Source organism: Acipenser ruthenus, chromosome 5 (genome assembly GCF_902713425.1).
Source record: "Acipenser ruthenus chromosome 5, fAciRut3.2 maternal haplotype, whole genome shotgun sequence".
NCBI lineage: Eukaryota > Metazoa > Chordata > Actinopteri > Acipenseriformes > Acipenseridae > Acipenser > Acipenser ruthenus.
In genome coordinates, this window is record NC_081193.1 from 31,148,933 (window position 1) to 31,170,653 (window position 21,721).

The window sequence follows — 21,721 nt, forward strand, 5'->3', positions numbered from 1 at the left end:
AAGAAATAACTACTGCACAGAGTAAGTGCAAGATTCTGTTATAATGTTCGAGATAATTAAAAAAAAAAAGAACAGTGCTAGTATTTAAAATTTCTGCTCACAGACATTTCTTGTTTTACAGTATGTGTCTTATGATGTATGCAGTAAGGCCTGACTGGGTGTCCATATACATAAGAAAGTTTACAAACGAGAGGAGGCCATTCGGCCCATCTTGCTCGTTTGGTTGTTAGCAGCTTATTGATCCCAGAATCTCATCAAGCAGCTTCTTGAAGGATCCCGGGGTGTCAGCTTCAACAACATTACTGGGGCGTTTACGTCGAATATACGGATGCCTCGGGGCGCTGTGAGGCAGGAGAAGAAGTCGAGTTATTTGTTTTCTTCCTGTCACTCAGTGCAGACACACTATTTGAGCAGAACAGACGTGAGGACGAAAAAAAATAAATTCAATGATGTTGTGGATTTCAGTAATTTGTTCAAGGTCTGTGTCAGAGAGTGGTGGATAATGTGCATAAGTGTCTTTATTATTATTTATTTGTTAGCAGACACCCTTATCCAGGGCGACTTACAATTGTTACAAGATATCACATTATTTATTTATTATTATTTTACATACAATTACCCATTTATACAGTTTGGTTTTTACTGGAGCAATCTAGGTAAACTACCTTGCTCAAGGGTACAGCAGCAGTGTCCCCCACCTGGGATTGAACCCACGACCCTCTGGTCAAGAGTCCAGAGCCCTAACCACTACTCCACACTGTGGCCTATAGCATTTACAAACCTCTAAAAATACATTATGTGAAGTGACAAAGTCGGGGTGAGAGTAAAACCGCGTTTTTTGGTTTTTTTGGGGGGGGGGGGGGGGAGGGGGGGGAGAGTATTTTTTTCTGTGAGTATTTTTTTTCTGTTTTGCTATCTTCCAGTTCATTTAATTGTTCTGCATCCAAATCGGCATGTCTGCTTACTACTTTTGAGATTTTTTGCAGCTAATTGGTCACTCAGTTTCATAATTACAGCTGTACATCTACTTTAAATTCTGTGAGGTAGCGCAGTGCTTTAGAATATGTGACAAGGCTCCAACTGTTCGTGTTAATCCAATATAGGGACAGCTGGAACCTTGCTCAACCAATCACATTGCTTGTTTCACGTTCCATTGCCAGCCCTGGATTACATAATTAAGCAATAAGGCACTAGAGGGGATGGGTTGTGCTGGATATTGTCACTTCTTGGTGCGTTGTTAGGCACAAGACGCAGCACTCAAGTACCGTTATTGCATTTATAAAATTGATTCATAAACGTTTTATAAAAAAAGAAAGGCGAAATCTATATCGTTCCAAAGATGTATTAACATTTTGAGGCATAACTTTCCAAAACAGAAAATAGTCCCTATGAACAAAAAAGGCATATCACATGTTTTATTGAAGTGCGATACGGTAACAATTTGATCGAATGAAAATGCGTGTAAGTGCAGAGAGGTATATTAACATCAGAAGTTTATTTCTCAAACTGTAAAAAATATGACGGCAGAACATACAGAAATACTTGGGACTGTAATTAGGAAGTGTACTATGTACTGCAACTTACATGATTGCAGTAAACAAAACAAACCGGCAGTTACTAAATTTAAATTGTGCAAATTAAAATATATGATAATATGCTTGCTGTGGTGTATTTAAAATGGTAAATATAGCAGAATGAACTCACTGCAATTTAAACTTGTGTTTACTGAAGAATAAACGGTATGTAAATCATAAGAGCTGTCTGTGTGCTGTCAGATCAGGATGTCACTAACACGCTTTGTAGCTGCAGCATGCTGTCTCCATATTACTGTACAACTGTACACAATTAAAGGTGCGGTCACCAATTCCATACACAACACTTGCAAAATATTAAAACATATAAACATGCAGAGTTCACGAATAGATTAACCATTCAGCAGAATGAGGCAACAAACAAGCGATTGCAGACACAAACCTGGTTGTAATGGGTAGGTCTCAGTTTCACAACAGCAGTTTAAGATTGCACTTAGTTACTGGTACACATAGTGGTCCCTGCTGGAAACACTGGTACTTGAAATTAAAAGGTTGAAAACCACTGCTCTGCCGTATAGCAAACAGCGCAAGAGTTTAAGGTGCTTTGTTGGGATGAAGATCATTAATTATATTGTAGCACCCAGTGTGCTGGCGTGGTTCAAGCAGAGGCAACAGTCAGGATTCGTAATAATGGCTGCTCTTTATTAAGCTGCTCAAGCAGCACTTCTGCACATGCGCTTACAGTAGCACTGATAAGTGCTAGAACTAGGCAGTGACAGAGACACACACACAGAAACGAATTGTTTAACTGCTTGAAATCCTGCTACCTGTTAATAGATGAATGGAATTGTCTTATTGTATCAGTACCGTTTTAAAACATGTGTTGCTATTGAAAGTTTACAATAAACAAACAAACAAACGTCTGCTAAAATGTATCTGTGTGATTTTCTTGGCAACCTTGTTCCTACATTTTTAGATCTGTTACCTGAATAAAAATAACCTAAATGATCTTATATAATTTCTTCTGTGCCTTATCGCACTGAACTGGCATAGTCGCTCTACATCTTGTGATATTTTGGAAATAAAGGCAGGTGTGTGCTGCGTCAGTACGCTCCCGTGACTGGGGAGGTGTTACAGACATTTAACTAAAAATAAACTTGTAAATACTCTAATACTGTAAAGGTGTGAGTTCTGTTACTTATATGCATGTTAATGCCGTGGCTCATGTGTGGTTAACTCGACACCTTTGATAAGTCAACACTAAATGGCATCCCTGTGGGGTGTCGAGTTCGCCGATGTTGACTGTATTTATATATTTATTTATATATATATATATATATATATATATACACAGACGTGCTCAAATTTGTTGGTACCCTTACAGCTCATTAAAATAATGCTTCATTCCTCCTGAAAAGTGATGAAATTAAAAGTTATTTTATCATGTATACTTGCATGCCTTTGGTATGTCATAGAATAACGCAAAGAAGCTGTGAAAAGAGATGAATTATTGCTTATTCTACAAAAATATTTTAAAATGGTCTGGACACATTTGTTGGTACCCCTTAGAAAAGATAATAAATAATTGGATTATAGTGACAGAAAAACATAAAAAAGCCAGACTGGAATTTGCTAAAATGCATATTGACAAGCCACAATCCTTCTGGGAGAATGTCCTTTGGACAGATGAGTCAAAACTGGAGCTTTTTGGCAAGTCACATCAGCTCTATGTTCACAGACGAAAAATATGAAGCTTTTAAAGAAAAGAACACCATACCTACAGTGAAACATGGAGGAGGCTCGGTTATGTTTTGGGGCTGCTTTGCTGCGCCTGGCACAGGGTGCCTTGAATCTGTGCAGGGCACAATGAAATCTCAAGACTATCAAGACATTCTGAAGCGAAACGTACTGCCCAGTGTCAGAAAGCTCTGCTAAAAGCACCCAAGAATGGATAAGAACAAAACATTGGACTATTCTGAAGTGGCCTTCTATGAGTCCTGATCTGAATCCTATCGAACATCTATGGAAAGAGCTGAAACTTGCAGTCTGGAGAAGGCACCCATCAAACCTGAGACAGCTGGAGCAGTTTGCTCAGGAAGAGTGGGCCAAACTACCTGTTAACAGGTGCAGAAGTCTCATTGAGAGCTACAGAAAACGTTTGATTGCAGTGATTGCCTCTAAAGGTTGTGCAACAAAATATTAGGTTAGCAGTCCCATCATTTTTGTCCATGCCATTTTCATTTGTTTTATTATTTACAATATTATGTTGAATAAAAAATCAAAAGCAAAGTCTGATTTCTATTAAATATGGAATAAACAATGGTGGATGCCAATTACTTTTGTCAGTTTCAAGTTATTTCAGAGAAAATTGTGCATTCTTCGTTTTTTGTGGAGGGGTACCAACAAATTTGAGCACGTCTGTATATATATATATATATATATTGGAAGCAACACTAGGTATTTCATATATGTGATTGCAGTATTGATTCTTTCCTGCAATTTATTCTATAGACAGCATGTTCAGGAAATGTACCATAATGGCATGCAAAAGGATGGAAAAGGATACATTTACTGAAATCCAATAGACTGCACCACATTGAGCAAAATAAAATATTAACATGAATATTACCATAGAGCTCCTGAACTTGAATAGGTGCTGTAGGCTCGGACGCATTACTGATACCAAACTTATTAACAGCGAGCACACGGAAAAGGTATTGCTTTCCCTCTGCCAAGTCAAATACAGCATATCGAGGAGATCTCACAGGAATCTCAGTGTTAACTCTTTGCCAGTTTCCACTGCCAACCATGGACTGAAAGAAACAATTGCAAGGTGATTCACAGTTGCAATAACCCCACCCTCCTCTCCTAGATGTAGAATAAAGAAAGACATAAAACAAATGAAGTGATGAAAAGAAATGGGGCTGAATATTTGAGGTAACTTCATAAGTTTATAGGGTTTAAGCAGGTTTTTTTATGACACCTTTATGGCATTAAAATAATTTCCCAGAACTAAATAATGCTTGGGATATTATTATTTTTTTATTACTAGTGAAAAATAATCATTTTATGTTATAAAATAATGATAATGAGTTTTATAATTAGTTGGACATGTTATGTATTGCTGAGAGTTATTATTGTTTTTACAGCTTTTTTAAATTAAACCTTTATAGATGCATTACTATTGATTCATAACAGATCAAACCATGCATTTGTTAAAACACAGTGTCAGATGTATATGCATTTATAATATCATTTCACATTTCAGATCCAGAAACTAATTAAATAAAATATATACACTATAGTACACTATTATATAAAATTGATTTGTATTGAGTGTTTATTTTTATTTTTATAATGATTTATTACTTATTTTTTATATATGTCTTTCTTTCTTTACATAAACCCAGTTTGACATTGACAAATCTGTTTCTGCGGTGTTGAATAGTACAAACATCCATAAAACCAAACTAGAATCTACTTTTCAGCTAGTGTGCTGAAGTGGTTCATTGTGAAACTCAAAGGAAAGGGTTCAATACCTTCTCAATGTAGTACATCAGTGATTCCCTGCCACGGGGAGCAGGTGGTTCCCAGCTGAGCACAACATATATTTTGCTCATCTCTGAAGCATGTAGATTGGTGGGGGGTCCTGGGATCTTGACATCACCTACAGGATTAATATATCACTGTGTTAATAGGAGGTTTAGTCTGGATCAGCAATTCCATAGCAGATGAATACTGATTTGTGTGTTTCAATACCACAGGACTGTTAGGGCACTGAGTTTTCTTGGGTACACTTCAAAGTAATGTATAAGGATATATAAGTACATGTTGTTACACTGTATTTACCATTCATTAATATTTAAAACATGCACTTGGCACACAATTACAGTATGTGATTGTGAGTATGTACTTTTATTGTGTATATATGTCATACTGTTGCATGCATTTACTTCTTAGTTCTTAACTTAAATGTATTCAGCAAATGTATACATAATGTTGTTGATTCTGTTAAATGCATATTATGGTAAACAATATGAAACACACATTACCTTCCAGTTCATCTTGATCGATCACAGTTTGTTTTCCTCTTTCCAGATGAATGACTGTTCAAATAAAAGCACAGCACATTGATAGTATAAGCACGGGAAACTGTAAAATGGCTGTGCAGATTTACTGTTGCATATACACAGGGTATCAGGTAATCATGTTAGGTAGCTGGATAGCAACCCAGCTACAATTTGGTAGCCATACCAAGATACAGAGACAATAGCCCATGTCTTAATGTGAGTTTCTGACACTATAAAAAACAATACTTAAATGTTGATTGATGTTGAAAACCTAATTTATAAAGTGTATTAAACAAACCCATATTCTCCAAATAGCGGGTGAGCTGTCCACTTGCTACTTCACATTTCCAGACTTATATACTGTATTTTTTTTTTTTTTTTTTAGAAATGCAGAAAGAAACGTAATATATTCAGTGACAGACTTTTAAACTAAAAGTTTTATTGGGTGTTTTACAGTTATGGATAGAATATTCTCCCTGTATGTTCTTACCTTGCAGTCTAGCCAAGTCAGCAGGATCAAGGGCTGCTACAGCTTCAGAAACTCTGGAAGGCCTGCTGATGCCTTTATTGTTCACTGCCCTCACCCGGTAAATATACGAGCGCCCTTCAAATAAACCATGAACTGGGTATTTACAGATTTTAATGGGTGAGTCATTGCACTGAATCCAATTTTCAGTTCCAACTTCACACCTGCAAAACATAATTTTAAAAACAAATAACTAGAAGCAAAACTGTATTTAGTTAGTGTATAGATGTTGTCTAATAATCAGTTCAACTGTGACTCAATGTATCTTATCTTGAACACTGAATGAATATAGCAGGTCTGACAATGTTTAATGTTTAGGGATTTATTTTTTATTTTTAAATATTCCGATATTTTCTGTTGTAAAAACATTGTCATTTAATTTGATGCTGATCATACTTTAAAGCTTACTGCATAGGAGCACATACAACATACAATGTTGTCAATGTAATTGAAATAGGGTTATGCATAACAAAGGACCAATGCAATAGATATTTCATATTTAAAATGCAATTCTGTGAAAGAAATTACCTATCAAGAAAGTATCCAGTGACTGGGCTCTCACTAGTGATATTTGGTGGTTTCCAGGATACAATGGCATAATCTTTGTTAGCATCATGGATTTTAATACTCATAGGAGCTCCAGGGGCTCCAGCTACTGTTGATTCACCATCTGTAATATAAAATATATATATATATTGTAATACTTGCAGTATACATGTATACATGTTAAGTTACTGGGGTATTCCCAACAGGAGGCTGTGTTCCAGTGGTTAAAGCAATGGGCTTGTAACCACGAGGTCCCTGGTTCAAATCCCACCTCAGCCACTGACTCATTGTGTGATCCTGAGTAAGTCACTTAACCTCCTTGTGCTCCATCTTTCGGGTGAGACGTAGTTGTAAGTGACTCTGCTGCTGATGCATAGTTCACACAACCTAGTTTCTGTAAATTGCCTTGGATAAAGACGTCTGCTAAATAAACAGCCAACAGACCTGTCTAGATGATGGAAGGGATAGTGAGTGAGTAATGATATGATGTTTCTAAAACTTCCAATATGAATTTCAGTAACCAGAATATTTATTTATGTCTACATAATACATATATTTATTGGTGTATTTAGTTCTTGCATATTTTAGAAACAAATAACAATAACAACACTACTATTACTACTACTATGTCTACTACTACTACTAATAATATCATTTAATTTGAAAAAATTGTTCAATATTAAAAAAAGGTTTCATACCTCTTACAAATATGTAGGCGCAGTGCTGAGAACTTCCACCCTTGGTAACCATGCGCAATGTGTACAAGCCCTCATCATCCTTATTAAGATGAGTCAGAGTCAATCTAGCAACACCAGCTCCGAACTTCATTTCTGCCCATTTTGATTCCTTGATACGAACATCTGAAAAAAAAAAAAAAAAAAAACACTCTTACTGTATCTTTGCTGCACACCCAAACAAGATACCCAGTAAATACTACTGCTGTCGTTAACATAGTCTTTGCTATGATAGAAGTAATTGGGTCATTACACAGTTTTTGTTCAAGTTCCCCACATCTGTTTGCAACAGTGTGCAGTTTACAAATTAAAATAAAACCTGTACTAAAAACCTGGGCAGTCTACCATTTTATTTTAAACAGTATATGTTGTGGATGTGAAACAATAAAACATGTTAAAATTAGGTAGTCCAAGATTAATGCTAATCAAGGTCTATGAAACCTGTTTGAAGCATATTTACAAAGTGTTTACTCCAATTTTTTTTAAGGTGAAAAACAACTGTTCATTAAAAAAAAATAGAACTTGTTTCACAGATTTGCAACGTTAATTAATGATTTATGCATTTCATGGCTCTTGATAAGATGGCCGGTGTAAGGAAGGGATTAATGTGGACTGAAGTTGCCAGAGGGACTACAATGGAGTTGCTTTACAGGATTTAATAAATTAAATAGTATTATTGGATACAGAGTAAGAACATTAAACAAGCTGTAGAGCTATTGTCGTCAAAGGACTTGTGAGGCCTGTTTTTTGTATTCCTTACTTGAGAAAATTATTTTTCTTTGTATCTTTCTCTATCTGGCTTAAATGCTGACAGTGTGGGTTTAACTGATGAAGAGGTAATTGGGATACCTGACTAATTAGCAGTTATTTGTACTCTTAGTTCTTGTTCTGGCTTCAGTGATGACATTCCAATTAACTGTGAGAGATGGCAACCCTAGAGCAATTATAAAGACATGCTTATATGAGAATGTGTCTGTTTCAGCAGGGAAAGAAGCAAAAGGGCAGTAACAGCACTAAATTAGATCCTGGCTGCGTGAAGGATGGTGGGAGGGAGTTATCCCCAGGGAAAGAGCTGATGTTCGATGAAAAGGGAGGTAGACAGGTTCATGAATATGCATAAGCAGGGCTGGACTAACGCAGGGGCTTTAGGGCTGCAGCCCAGGGGGTCAGATTTTGAGGGCCTCAATATATATATATATATATATATATATATATATATATATATATATATATATATACACACACACACACATATATATAGTTGCTGAGAAAGACAGAAAGTCGTGGAGTTACATCCTATCTGCAGTACCATTGTCAACTCATAAACAAAAGGCAGAAACAAACTCCCCTACTCACCAAACAGTGCCACCTACTACTGCACAATCTGTCCAACTGTGGAACCAGTCATTTAATTTAGAAAACTGCATTCCCTGGTACAGTCAACTTTAAGAGACAAATACTGAAAATATTCTGAAAATTGATTTAATTTATTATTAAAAATAATTTGTTTATCTATTACATTCATTGGAACTATTACATTTATTGGAACTATTTTTCCTAGCATAGTAATATATTTAGGAAAAAATAAACCTATATTCATTTTTAAATAAACATGTGTCTATATCTTTATTTCTAAAAGTAACCCATTATATAAGCGCAATAAGACACTCCAGGGTGTTGGTTGTGCTAGAATAACCGCACTTCCAGGGGCTAAAGGCACTCTGCCTACAGACTTGTGCCTTACTACGCCCCTGGGCGTGCGGTTATTCTAGCACAACCAGCACCCTGTTGTGTCTTATTGCTTACATAATTTATAATACAATATCTAAAAAATGAATAAGTAGCGTGTGACTGTATGGATCAGAACAACATGTCTGTTTTACCAAGCCATATTGCGTTGGTGGAGCAGGGACTGCCTGATGATATGACTTGACCTGCGATCAAGTCACGTGCCACTTTTATCAGGTGTGCTGCGGCACGAACGTGACGCAGATCAGAACCTGTAAATGTCTGACAAAGCAGCACTTATGGAAGTATGAGAGCGATGCTGAAAAGCAGAAACTCAACAATTACAGTGTCATCACAAGGAAGATATGTTAAAAAACAAAACACCAATGCTGACACGCTATTTTAATACAATACCAACAAATCTATGTGAAGGTATCAGTACTTTGGAAAATACACTGGAGAGAAATCAACAGGGGGAAATGACCTAGGTTTATATGGGTTACAGTGGGGCAATCTCCATGGAAAAATAAAAATAAGTCTCACCTTTTTCTCACTCTATTTTGGTAGTAGTTTCAGGTTGTGTGTGTTTCCATGTAGTTCTCTTTTAGACTGAGAAATTGTCGTTCGAAATGCAAATAAACTAATTCATATTAAAATACCAGAGGCTATGTTTGTGCCCGAGTTCCAATTTGGCCCTGTGGGACTTACTGATATCATACAGCTTTCTTAAACCGTGTTTCCATGGAGTTTTTAGGTTGTCTTAAAACACTGCCTGCCTCATTTGCCTGCCCCCCCCCCAAAAAAAAAACCCATTGTTCCTGTGTATGCAGCTCTGCTGATTCTGCTGAAATATGGATCAGCTGAGACTGAATAATTTGACATTAATTGAGATGTTAATCAAGTGTGGTAGTAGTAAAACAGTAAAGGGAAGGAATTGAATATTCAAATTGGGGGCCCCCAAAATGATAACAGCCCTGGGCCCCCATTAAACTTAATCTGGCCCTGTGCATAAGAAGTATATTTTCTCTTTCAAAAACTTTCAATTCTTATTTCCACCACAGTTCAATCCTTACAAATCAAATGACATCCTAAAGCAGACTTGTACTCTGCAGTTATTTCCCCTTTTTTCACGAACTTTTAAATTATATTAATTTGTAAATGCTTCCTTACCATCTCTGTACCACTGAGCATCTGGCTGGAGATTGGCCAGTTCAGGTGCAATCACCATTTTGCAGACCAGGGTAAGAGTGTCTCCTTCAGTGCCGAAGGTCACATCAAACTTCTCCAGAAACATGACATCAATTTTAGAGTAAGTCATTTCGGGTAGCACAGGAACTAAAGGAGAAAGAATGATAATTTGCTCATTCACATGCCAAACAGTTAGCTTACTATTACTTACAAAAAAAGACAAGTTGAGTACCAAATGTTAGCTGGATAATCAAAAAGATTTTTTTTTTTTACGAAGAATGAAGTACCTGTACAACATTGGATGGCCCCCTCTCATGTAATAGAATGAGGGGAAATCCAACCAACAATTACATAGACATAGATCCAGTTAATATGTCTCTGTTATACTATGTGATCTTGATTTTATAGCAAATACACTGACTAAGTTTTTACTTACGCTGGATTGGCAGCATCACCGAGTGGTAAGGCTCTTCGTCAACTCTGAGCCCTATAAAGCAGTAAGAGCTTTCTCATTAGCAAGGAAGGTATCCATAGCTATAGAAAGAAATTATGCCATAAATCACGTTTACTTTACAAAGAGCCAGAAATACCTACTTTTGACAATCACTGAAGCATTAGTAGATGCCTGTCCATGGACATTAGTTGCAATTGCAGTGTACTGAGCAGTATCACAAACTTCACATCTGAGATTAAACAAATAAAACATATAGTACAGTTGATTAGTACAGGATACCCAACAATATTTCCTAGTTTGCAATCAATTTTCAATAAGGAGAAATACAAGAAGGAGGAAAACAAGACTTGCTAAAGTGATATGGATGCCAAATACAGCTATACATTCCTCACAAAAAATGTCAAGGTGAACCTGGATACAAAATAGCAGCACAAAGCCTTGACATCTTATACAATGTTATCAGTTTGCCTCTATTTTCTGGTAGAACTTCCCAGATCAATGGACAATTTGCATGTCACTCAAACCTGAGGCTGCTGAAACTATACCAAATACAGATGCTTTTTAAGCGATATATGACAACTTTTCTCATTATTTTAATTTTAGAATGTCGTTGTTAACTTTAAAGTTGCTTTGCGCTTCAAGTGGAACATGGTATTTTTACACGCCTCGTACCATATTAAGGCCGAAGGGAAAAGTTGCAGCTGATTTAGGAAGCTTGATGCTTTATATCACTCTGCAATAAGATTTGTCACTGGTGCTCCCTACCGCTGTCATCACTGTGATCTCTACACTTTGGTTGGCTGGCCTTCACTTCAAACACATCAGCTATGTCATTGGTACAGACTCATTTATAAAACTAATCGGGAAATCACCCCTCTATTTAAGCGAATTGTTGTTCGATTCAACAATTTGATTAGTTTAATTTTCCCTCGTGTTTTTACTGTTGTTGGGCATAACTCATTCCAATATGCAGCTGTTCACGATGGGAATGAGTTACAATCAAGGCTTAAACTCCCTGGTTTTAACTCAAAGTGTGCTTTCTTTTGTAGGCTTGAAGCTCTTTTCCCTGTTTCATGTGCTTGTCAGAGCAGATGCTGATTTTAATAGTTTTTTTTTTATTTATTATTGCTGTAATGTTTCTAACTGTCTATGTACTGTTGTCTGTTGTATTTATGTTGCCTCTTGGACAGGTCAGCATTTAAAATGAGAACTTGTTCTCAATGTCTTTACCTGGTTAAGTAAAGGTTTGAATTTAATTGATTTCAGTGCTGGTTTCACAGCTGACCTACTGACAAGGTGACAGCCAAGAGATTCCAAGCTGTGTTTGGAGGACATGGATCAGATGATTTGGTATGAGCAGCTGGAGACTCTTGAAGAGGCAAGTCACATAAAAAGATATATTTCTTTTTGGAATGGCTTTTCATCATTTGAAACATCTTATAGTTCTTGTTGTATTATACTGAATCAACTTTCCCTTTAAAGTCATATTGTAATTTCTTTGCCCAATATAAACAATATACAAGTCTTGATATTTAAAAATGTTGACAAACTTTATGAAAACACTATTTTTTAAGGGGTTGTCTATGCAAAGTGGTCTTTTGGGCACAAACACTATTCCACATGCTATATTTAGGGCCAGCAGTTTTTGACTATGTATGAAAGATCATCGGTACCAGATCTGGGCTACATTTGAGTAAATTATACAGGTTAAGTTTGGGATCTGGGTTTGTAGAAGTAACGACAATTGTGATAAAGAGGGAGGACCCATCCCCAGGGAACAGGGAGTCAAACTAAACTCTAGATAGTTATGGAGCCGCTTAAATACAATTGCCACTTGGGTTAAAACAGAGCTATATATACTGCATCAGTGACTTTTTGTATTTGCTACACTCATTTTGAGTATGTGTGGCAAAGTGCCCCGCCCCTGTGTGCATTTGTGTGTTCTGTGTATGTATGTATGCGTGCGTATGTTAATGTTGGTGTATAGATTGGTACACGGGATATAAACGGGTCTGTGTTTCACGTGTGTTTAAAGTGTATAATTATATTTAGGCACGAGGATGGCACATCACTTCACGTGCAGATAAAATGTGTATAATGTGTTGCACGTAATGAATTCACGTGCTGGGATTCAAGTGAGTAAATAATTAGTAATTGAATCCCAGCACAACAGTATATATAGATGCACGTTTTAGTCACTGGTGGTTGGGTGTTCGGAAGAGGAGAACGGGTGAGCGAGAGAGGAGAACTAAATAGTGTAAAATCGAAAACGTAAAGATAAGTTTGTTTGTACTCACCGTGTCTGTCTGTCTGTCCGTGCACCGTTTGTTTAGTGTTAGTCCGTTTTGTTTGTCTGTTTATTTTGGCGCAAGTGCCGTGTCCCGTGTTTTTGTCTGTTCAAACCTTTTATTTTCTGTTTATTAAATGCTGAGCGCGATCACGCGCCCAGCTTATACCAAACCACATCTCTCTGTTTATGACGCCACCCACTCCGGCCGTCTTTGTGACACGTGGTGTCCTGCGTGGGATCGACAGCGCCTCCAGGACTCAGGCCAGAGCAGGAACCGCAGTTTTGGATTTAAAAAAAAAAAAAATAATAAAAAAAAAAAAAATGGCAGAAGACGCCATCAAAGTGCGGGACTGGATGCTGGAGAATGCTGGGCTGGAGGCCCAGTCTCTGCCCATAGTCGTCCAGGCCCTGTGGATGATGGACTGTGAGAGATGGGAGGCCTATCAGGAGGAACACACCCCAAACACCTTGGAGGAAGGTGTGGAGTTTGTCCTCAGCTACCTGGAGGCAACCATAAATGGAACAGCAGCCCAGGTAGCAGGACCACCAGCAGAGGAGTACCTGCTGTCCCCATCTCCACCAGCAGAGGGTGAGTACCTGCTGTCCCCATCTCCACCAGCAGAGGGTGAGTACCTGCTGTCCCCATCTCCACCAGCAGAGGGTGAATGCCTGCTGGTTTTGCCACCACAGCCCAAATGGGAGGAGCCTGAGCATCCACAGCCCAAATGGGAGGAGCCCAAGCGGAAGGAGCCCGAACGTCCTACGCCTGAGTGGGAGGAGCCCGAACGTCCTACGCCTGAGTGGGAGGAGCCCGAACGTCCTACGCCTGAGTGGGAGGAGCCCGAACGTCCTACGCCTGAGTGGGAGGAGCCCGAACGTCCTACGCCTGAGTCGGGGCGTCCACAGCCCAACAGGGAGGAGTCGGGGCGTCCACAGCCCAACAGGGAGGAGTCGGGGCGTCCACAGCCCAACAGGGAGGAGTCGGGGCGTCCACAGCCCAACAGGGAGGAGTCGGGGCGTCCACAGCCCAACAGGGAGGCAAGTCGGGGCTTCCACAGCCCTGGGACCCAAGCCACCAGCAGAGGGAAAATGCCTGCTGGTTCAGCCCCAGGAGCCAGAAGGGGAGGAGTTACAGGCTCAACCCCCTGAAAATTTTTGGGGGGGAGAAGGGCAGGATGCTGGTGTCCCCCAGCAGCCTCTCGCTATGCTGCTGAAGGCAGCACGGCGTGCACATGCCCAGCCGCCACAGCAGAGGGAGCCAGCACCGCCAGGAGCAGAGGAGCTGGAGCTGCCTCTGCCTCCACCTCCGCCAGGAGCAGAGGAGCTGGAGCTGCCTCTGCCTCCGCCACCGCCCGGAGCAGAGGAGCAGGAGCTGCCTCTGCTGCCCGTACCTCCGCAGGGAGTACGGTGGCCGGAGCCCCAGAAAGGGGAGCTGCCGGCCACGAAGAAGGGGGAGGAGGTCTGGAGACCACTTTCCCCAGCAGCAGTTTCGCTGCAGGAGTTCTTGTGGCCGGAGCCCCACAGGAGGGAGCTGCCGGCTACGAAGAAGGGGGAGGTCGGGGGACCACCTGCCCCCGCAGCTTTTTCGCTGCAGGATGGGACCAACAGGCTGTCAGCCGTGCCACTACCGGCAGGGGTGCTGACAGCATTGCCAGCCAAGGGCCCACTGAAGCCTCCCTTCCCAGCCCGAGACTTTGTTCTGGACTGCTGGGTTTTTAAGGGGGGAGGTGGCCGTTGAGGCCATGTGTGCTGCGCACAAGGGGGGGTATATGTGGCAAAGTGCCCCGCCCCTGTGTGCATTTGTGTGTTCTGTGTATGTATGTATGCGTGCGTATGTTAATGTTGGTGTATAGATTGGTACACGGGATATAAACGGGTCTGTGTTTCACGTGTGTTTAAAGTGTATAATTATATTTAGGCACGAGGATGGCACATCACTTCACGTGCAGATAAAATGTGTATAATGTGTTGCACGTAATGAATTCACGTGCTGGGATTCAAGTGAGTAAATAATTAGTAATTGAATCCCAGCACAACAGTATATATAGATGCACGTTTTAGTCACTGGTGGTTGGGTGTTCGGAAGAGGAGAACGGGTGAGCGAGAGAGGAGAACTAAATAGTGTAAAATCGAAAACGTAAAGATAAGTTTGTTTGTACTCACCGTGTCTGTCTGTCTGTCCGTGCACCGTTTGTTTAGTGTTAGTCCGTTTTGTTTGTCTGTTTATTTTGGCGCAAGTGCCGTGTCCCGTGTTTTTGTCTGTTCAAACCTTTTATTTTCTGTTTATTAAATGCTGAGCGCGATCACGCGCCCAGCTTATACCAAACCACATCTCTCTGTTTATTGTGTTCCTGTTTCTGGTCTGACGCCACCCACTCCGGCCGTCTTTGTGACAGTATGTAAGGTACAGTATCTAGTATGTGGGTATTAGGAGGTACAGTAGCCAAGGTTTGAATTTGCAGGGTTTGGGTTAGGATCTCATGCATTTTAACTACCCACCTGTGAATTTCCAGGCCGTGCACTCCATATTTACTCTCAATTCTGTACTTCCCTGGTTCACTTGTTGGACCAATTATAACATTGTCTTTAAACCTGCAAAATATTTGTAAAAGTAAAATGTAATCAAATTCTAGAGACCATTGACAGCAAAGGTAAAACACAAAAAATGCAAACATTATAAGTGGATTTCAATATTCAGCTATTCTAGGTCTATTCAATAGAGTTAATGCCCGATAGTGTGGAGGAAAGGGCAATTGAAGAACTTCCATGCATTGGCCATTCTGTATAAATATGACTAATTCTAAATCGAATTTAAATAAGTTTCATGTGTTTATGCTCTATATCAACGGTCCAGTTTTGCTGAAATTCTTCTTGAGAATAACTGCAAATAGATAAGGCTTACCATTTAACAACAGGGTTAGGGTATCCTTCAACAGTGCAGAAGAGTTTCACTGGTGTCTTTTCCCAAACAGTGTGGGTCCTCAGTCTTACAAGGAATTCAGGGGCACGGGTCATGCATTCCTCATGAACATGTCTCTCAAAAGCCATCTTTTCTTCAACCTGATTGGTAGTGAAATGGAAAAAAACATCACATTCTACCAAGTGAACACCCCTGGGCACAGTTAGTTGAGTAAGACTGGAGTAATGGGGGTACATGAAAATAAATACATTTAAGGCATTCTACGGTATTCTGACGTTATGGATACCCCCCACCACAGCAATTCTCCACACAGCTCAGGAGACCTGAAGGTTCAATGGGAATCTTCCGATCCCACGATCCCAGCTTCCTCTTTTTCACCCAGGAACTCAAGAGTGGATGTCAGAGAGCTACCGACCTCTGGAGGACAAAGGCCAGCCATGTAGGTGTCTGCTTTTGAGCTTACGGGGCACCTGGCCAACAGGGTTCACTGTAGCACGATGAGGAAAAACAGTCCCTGACGGTTTTGCCTCCCTAACCCACGGGAGTGCCAGAGCCAATACGATGCTCCCTTCGGAATCCCCAGCAAAGACCAGCAACTTCGCACAGCCAGGAAGCGAACCACCGCTGTATGACCCTGCACACCACGCGGCTGTACTTTTACCAGGTGAGCCACTCAGGGACACCCAAACTCGTACATTTTAGGGTTTTCCATATACAAATTGCTACATTTGCAGAATGATTCCTAGTTCATGAAGTCAGCCCTCTAGTAAAAAGATCAGTGAATAATACTATTTGGCTGAAAAATAATAATAACTAAACACATAAAATACAAATTACATTAAACTTCCTGTTTGCTAACTGATATTATCACCTATTTAAACTTGATAGTTACCACTCTTTGAATAGCAAGTTTGTCCACTTGGTGTCTCGTGGCCTCCCTAGCCTTACGGACTTCATGCTCCAAAACTGACAACTCATTGCCAAAATGTACCATCCTCCGTTTGTATTCCTCTTCTTCTGCTACATTTCTGCAAGCATAAACAAAGAGCAAAGAGTATAATCAGAGAAGCAGAGTCCTCTTACAACACTCACTTGTGATACAAAAGAGTTATCCCCTTCATATTTTCAATATGTGTGTATCTTTATGGATTCACGGTTTTATATGCTATCTAACACTAATAATATTATCTAGCTATTATAAATCAATAATATTTTCTTCCTGGTTAAAAAGTAATGATATTTCCTTTTTAAGACAGAAGTATATTAATATGTAAAGCTTCATTTTATTTGTATGACAAAATATGCCTTATTTAGTCAATGTTTATCTGAAAAGAATACAAAATAAAGCCTAAAAAAATCAGAGCCCCATATGTATTTTCCTTGTTCAAACCATTCAAAGAACTATCAAATGTTAGAGTTAATTTAAAAAATAACGCTGTCTGCTTATCCAGCCTATTTATATCCTCTCAACAGTACTGTACAGTGCCTTGCATAAGTATTCACCCCCCTTGGACTTTTCCACATTTTGTAGTGGTACAACCTGGAATTAAAATGGATTTAATTGGGATTTTTACCATTTGATTTACACAACACACTTAACACTTTGAAGGTGCAAAATATGTTTTATTGTGACACAAAAGGTAATTAAACAAAAAAAAAGACATTTGTTGCTTGCATAAGTATGCACCCCCCTGAGTCAATACTTGGTAGAAGCACCTTTGGCAGCAATTACAGCTGTGAGTCTTTTTGGGTAAGTCTCTACCAGCTTTGCACATCTGGATCCTGCAATTTTTGCCCATTCTTCTTGGCAAAATTGCTCAAGCTCTGTCAAGTTGGATGGGGACCGTTGGTGAACAGCAATTTTCAAGTCTTGCCACAGATTCTCAATCAGATTGAGGTCTGGGCTTTGACTGGGCCATTCTAAGACATTCAGGTTCTTGTTTTTAAACCACTCCAGTGTAGCTTTGGCTGTGTGTTTAAGGTCATTGTCCTGCTGGAAGGTGAACCTCCGCCCCAGTCCCAGGTCTCTTGCAGACTGAAACAGGTTTTCCTCTAGAATTTCCCTGTATTTGGCTCCATCCATCTTGCCATCAGTCCTGACCAGTTTCCCAGTCCCTGCCGATGAAAAGCATCCCCATAACATGATGCTGCCATCACCATGCTTCACCGTGGGGATGGTGTTCTCAGGGTGATGAGCAGTGTTGGCTTTGCGCCACACATAGCGTTTTGCACTAAGGCCAGAAAGTTCAATTTTGGTCTCATCAGACCAGAGAACTTTTTTCCACATGTTTGCTGTGTCTCCCACATGCCTTTTGGCAAAATCCAAAAAGGATTTGATATGGGTTTTTTTCAGCAATGGCTTTCTTCTCGCCACTCTTCCATAAAGCCCAGCTTTGTGGAGCATCCGGGTTATAGTTGTCCCATGGACAGTTTCTCCCATCTCAGCTGTGGATCTCTCCAGCTCCTTCAGAGTTACCATTGGCCTCTTGGTTGCTTCTCTGACTAATGCCCTCCTTACCTGGTCACTGAGTTTTGGTGGACGGTCTTCTCTAGGCAGAGTTGCGGTTGTGCCATATTCTTTCCATTTTTGAATAATGGCTTTAAGGGTGCTCCGGGGGATGTTCAAAGTTTGGGATATTTTTTTATAACCCAACCCTGATTGGTGCTTCTCCAGAACTTTATCCCAGACTTGTTTTAATAGCTCCTTGGTCTTCATGATGCTGTTTGTTTAGATATGCTCTCTAACAAACTCTGGGGCCTTCCAGAAACAGGTGTATTTAATCTGAGATCATGTGACACTTTAATTGCACACAGGTGGACTCCATTCAACTAATTATGTGACTTCTGAAGGCAATTGGTTGCACTAGAGCTTATTTAGGGGTGTCACAGCAAAGGGGGTGACTACTTATGCAATCAAGTCTTTTCAGTTTTTTATTTGTAAATAATTTTTAAAAATATGTATATTTTTTTCCTCACTTTGACATTATGGACTATTTTGTGTAGATCAGTGACAAAAAATCCTAATTTAATCCATTTTAATTCCAGGTTGTAACACAACAAAATGTGGAAAAGTCCAAGGGGGGTGAATACTTATGCAAGGCACTGTATATACTATACATGCTTTGCTTTTCCAGTTCCAAAGCTTTAATATCAGCTATGAAAACCAGATCCAATGGATCTGTGTAATCTGAATAACAATGATCCAGATTTTGTAATCCTATTTTTTGTGATCGAAATTACTTTAAAATAATAATAATAATAATAATAATAATAATAATAATAATAATAATAATAATTTGTAATGTGAATGAATGTAATCCAGCAGTGACATTTTCTGAAAAAACGGATCACAACGAACCAGATAAAAGTAATCTCGATCACAAAATATAGTGTTACAAAACCCATATCTCTGTTATCTAGATTAGAAGTTTTGAAAAACCGGTCACAGGTCATCCATAAAACAACATCTTGCTTTTTACACAAAAAGTGGGAAGAAATCTAATTAAGATATTTAGTAAGTAATCATACAATGTGAAGAATTTACAAAAGTAATGCCTGGTTACAAACTTGTGAACCTGTAGGTGGTTTATCAGTCACTGTGGTTAACTCGCATAACATAACTTTAGGTCCTAAAATGTTATGAGTAGAATAAAAACATATACATATAGAAAAAAGGCTAATTAACAATGTTTAAAGCAAACAATTCTGACCCATTTCCTTTAAAAATGCAATGCTTGTAGTAGTTATCTGAGAGAGGGTTGGTATTCCTCATCATCTTTCTTGTGGATGCATTGTTTAAAATTGTCCAGGATAGACTGATGGTAGGTATTGTTTAATTATTAGAATTTCTGCAATGGTTTTCATTGCAGAGTTTTTTATTTGTTTCCCTTTCTGACCTCAATGATGTTTTCACTTAATTTTGGTTTGTTAACAGTTTGTGTTAGGGCTACTCTGCTTGAACATTGTAAATCCTAATGTGATGTCACGTCCATCTCAAACAAACTATCTAATAAAGGCTACATTATCTAACACAAATAAATTTCAGATGGCTGTATCACATTGATATCAGAGTATATTATATATATTAATAGGGAAAACATAACGTGGTAGGGCTGTACACCTAGTAAGTATAGATGTAGACCAAACCTGTTACGAAAAGGAGGCTCAGTGAATTCCACTGTTTCTTCATCAGCAGCAAAACGAAGGCTCTTGGAATGGGGGCTAACTCTTGGAGATCTGGATCCCACAGCTTGAGCTGAAACAGTTGATTTCAATGTTCTGGATTTTGAAGAGGAAGCTCTAAATTTGAAATAAGGGCAGTAAACCAGTAACTACCAGAAAGTAGACTTACAGTTAAAACTTAAAATAAATGCTGTTGTATAAGTTACCAAGCTTTGAGAAGAAATCCCTTTGAATGGAACTTTTAAATTAAGGTTGCAAAAGTTCAAATGAAAATGTGCTGTTTAATGATGACCTTGCATGGTTTTTCATGTGTGTTCAAAAAGCTTTATCACATAGGGGGGCTGTCCTGCGAATGGAGCTTTTGATATACAGCTGATTACATTCAAAGCTTTTAGTGGGTTTGAAGACTACAAAGGCAATCTGCAATCCTTGGTAGAAGCAAGTACAGCTATGGCCAAAAGTTTTGCATCACCCTATAGAATTAATTAATTTTGCTTCATAAAGTCGAATGAAACCTGCTGAATAATGTTACGTTAACATATTGAATTACATATTGCTTTGTAGTTTTACAGATACTTAATACAAAAGTGACAAAAATGAAAGAATGTGACATTTCAAAATTTGAAAAAGTAATTTTTCATTGTGTCTTAAAAACAATGTCCAACAGGCAGTACCTAACAGGCGTGTCAATCGATCTGCACACCAAGGAAAAAAAGCATACCAACACTAAATTGAATGAAAAATGATGATGGTCAATCAATGTTTGACAGAAACGTCTGTACTTTGCGCTTTTTGCACAGTATGCACATTGTGTTATAGCCTTCATTAATAAATAGAGCTTGTTGTTTTTCATTGAATATAGCATTGGTACACATTTCAAAATTTAACATGAGTTACTGTACTACTATTATGGCTTCCAGTAGACTTTGCAATATTATTTTGTAGTTTCTTTGATTATATAATGTTAAATAAAATGTCTTAATTATGTTCATAGTTTTTTTTTTGTTTTTTTTTAATTATGTCACAATCCTAAAATTCTAGGTGTTGCCAAACTTTTGGCCATAGCTGTAAAATGTTAATAGAAGAAGAAGAAGAAGAAGAAGAATTACTGTGTGTAGTAATGTGTGTGTGTGTGTGTGTGTGTGTGTGTGTGTGTGTGTGTGTGTGTGTGTGTGTGTGTGTGTGTTATTATGTACTATATATCCAGTTAATAAAGATATTCACCCATTAAACGTGCCTCAGTTGCTTCTGCCTTACCTTGATGATGATGCCGAGTACTCTTGGACCAGATATCTTGTCTGAGTGCTGCGGTAATCTTGATCATAGTGCTTATGTTTCCGCTGATAAAACGGCATTGCCTTACTCGCCATAGCTGCCACACTTCAGCAAACCTGCTAATAACACATAGATTAAACTTTCTAATCTCACGTTGTCTCACATTTTAAAGTCAATTAACATTTCATCTACACTTGTTATTAAATGGGGAACACATATTAACAGAATGGAATAATTATTTCTAAAATTTGTATGTTTTAGGTCCTCATAAAATAT

General features: G+C 38.9%; 1 protein-coding gene across 1 annotated transcript in view; it reads right to left on the minus strand.

Annotated features, from left to right (window-relative positions):
- The window catches only part of LOC117402375 (M-protein, striated muscle-like), a 48,601-nt gene that overhangs the window by 20,273 nt on the left and 6,607 nt on the right, over positions 1-21,721 (minus strand). The window contains 14 exon segments of the mRNA XM_034003448.3: positions 4,162-4,345; positions 5,072-5,199; positions 5,585-5,638; positions 6,093-6,292; positions 6,657-6,798; positions 7,373-7,534; positions 10,307-10,471; positions 10,761-10,811; positions 10,919-11,007; positions 15,568-15,660; positions 15,971-16,128; positions 16,881-17,016; positions 20,135-20,287; positions 21,428-21,561. Coding sequence (XP_033859339.3) covers positions 4,162-4,345; positions 5,072-5,199; positions 5,585-5,638; positions 6,093-6,292; positions 6,657-6,798; positions 7,373-7,534; positions 10,307-10,471; positions 10,761-10,811; positions 10,919-11,007; positions 15,568-15,660; positions 15,971-16,128; positions 16,881-17,016; positions 20,135-20,287; positions 21,428-21,540 — 1,828 coding nt within the window. The 5' untranslated portion in view covers positions 21,541-21,561.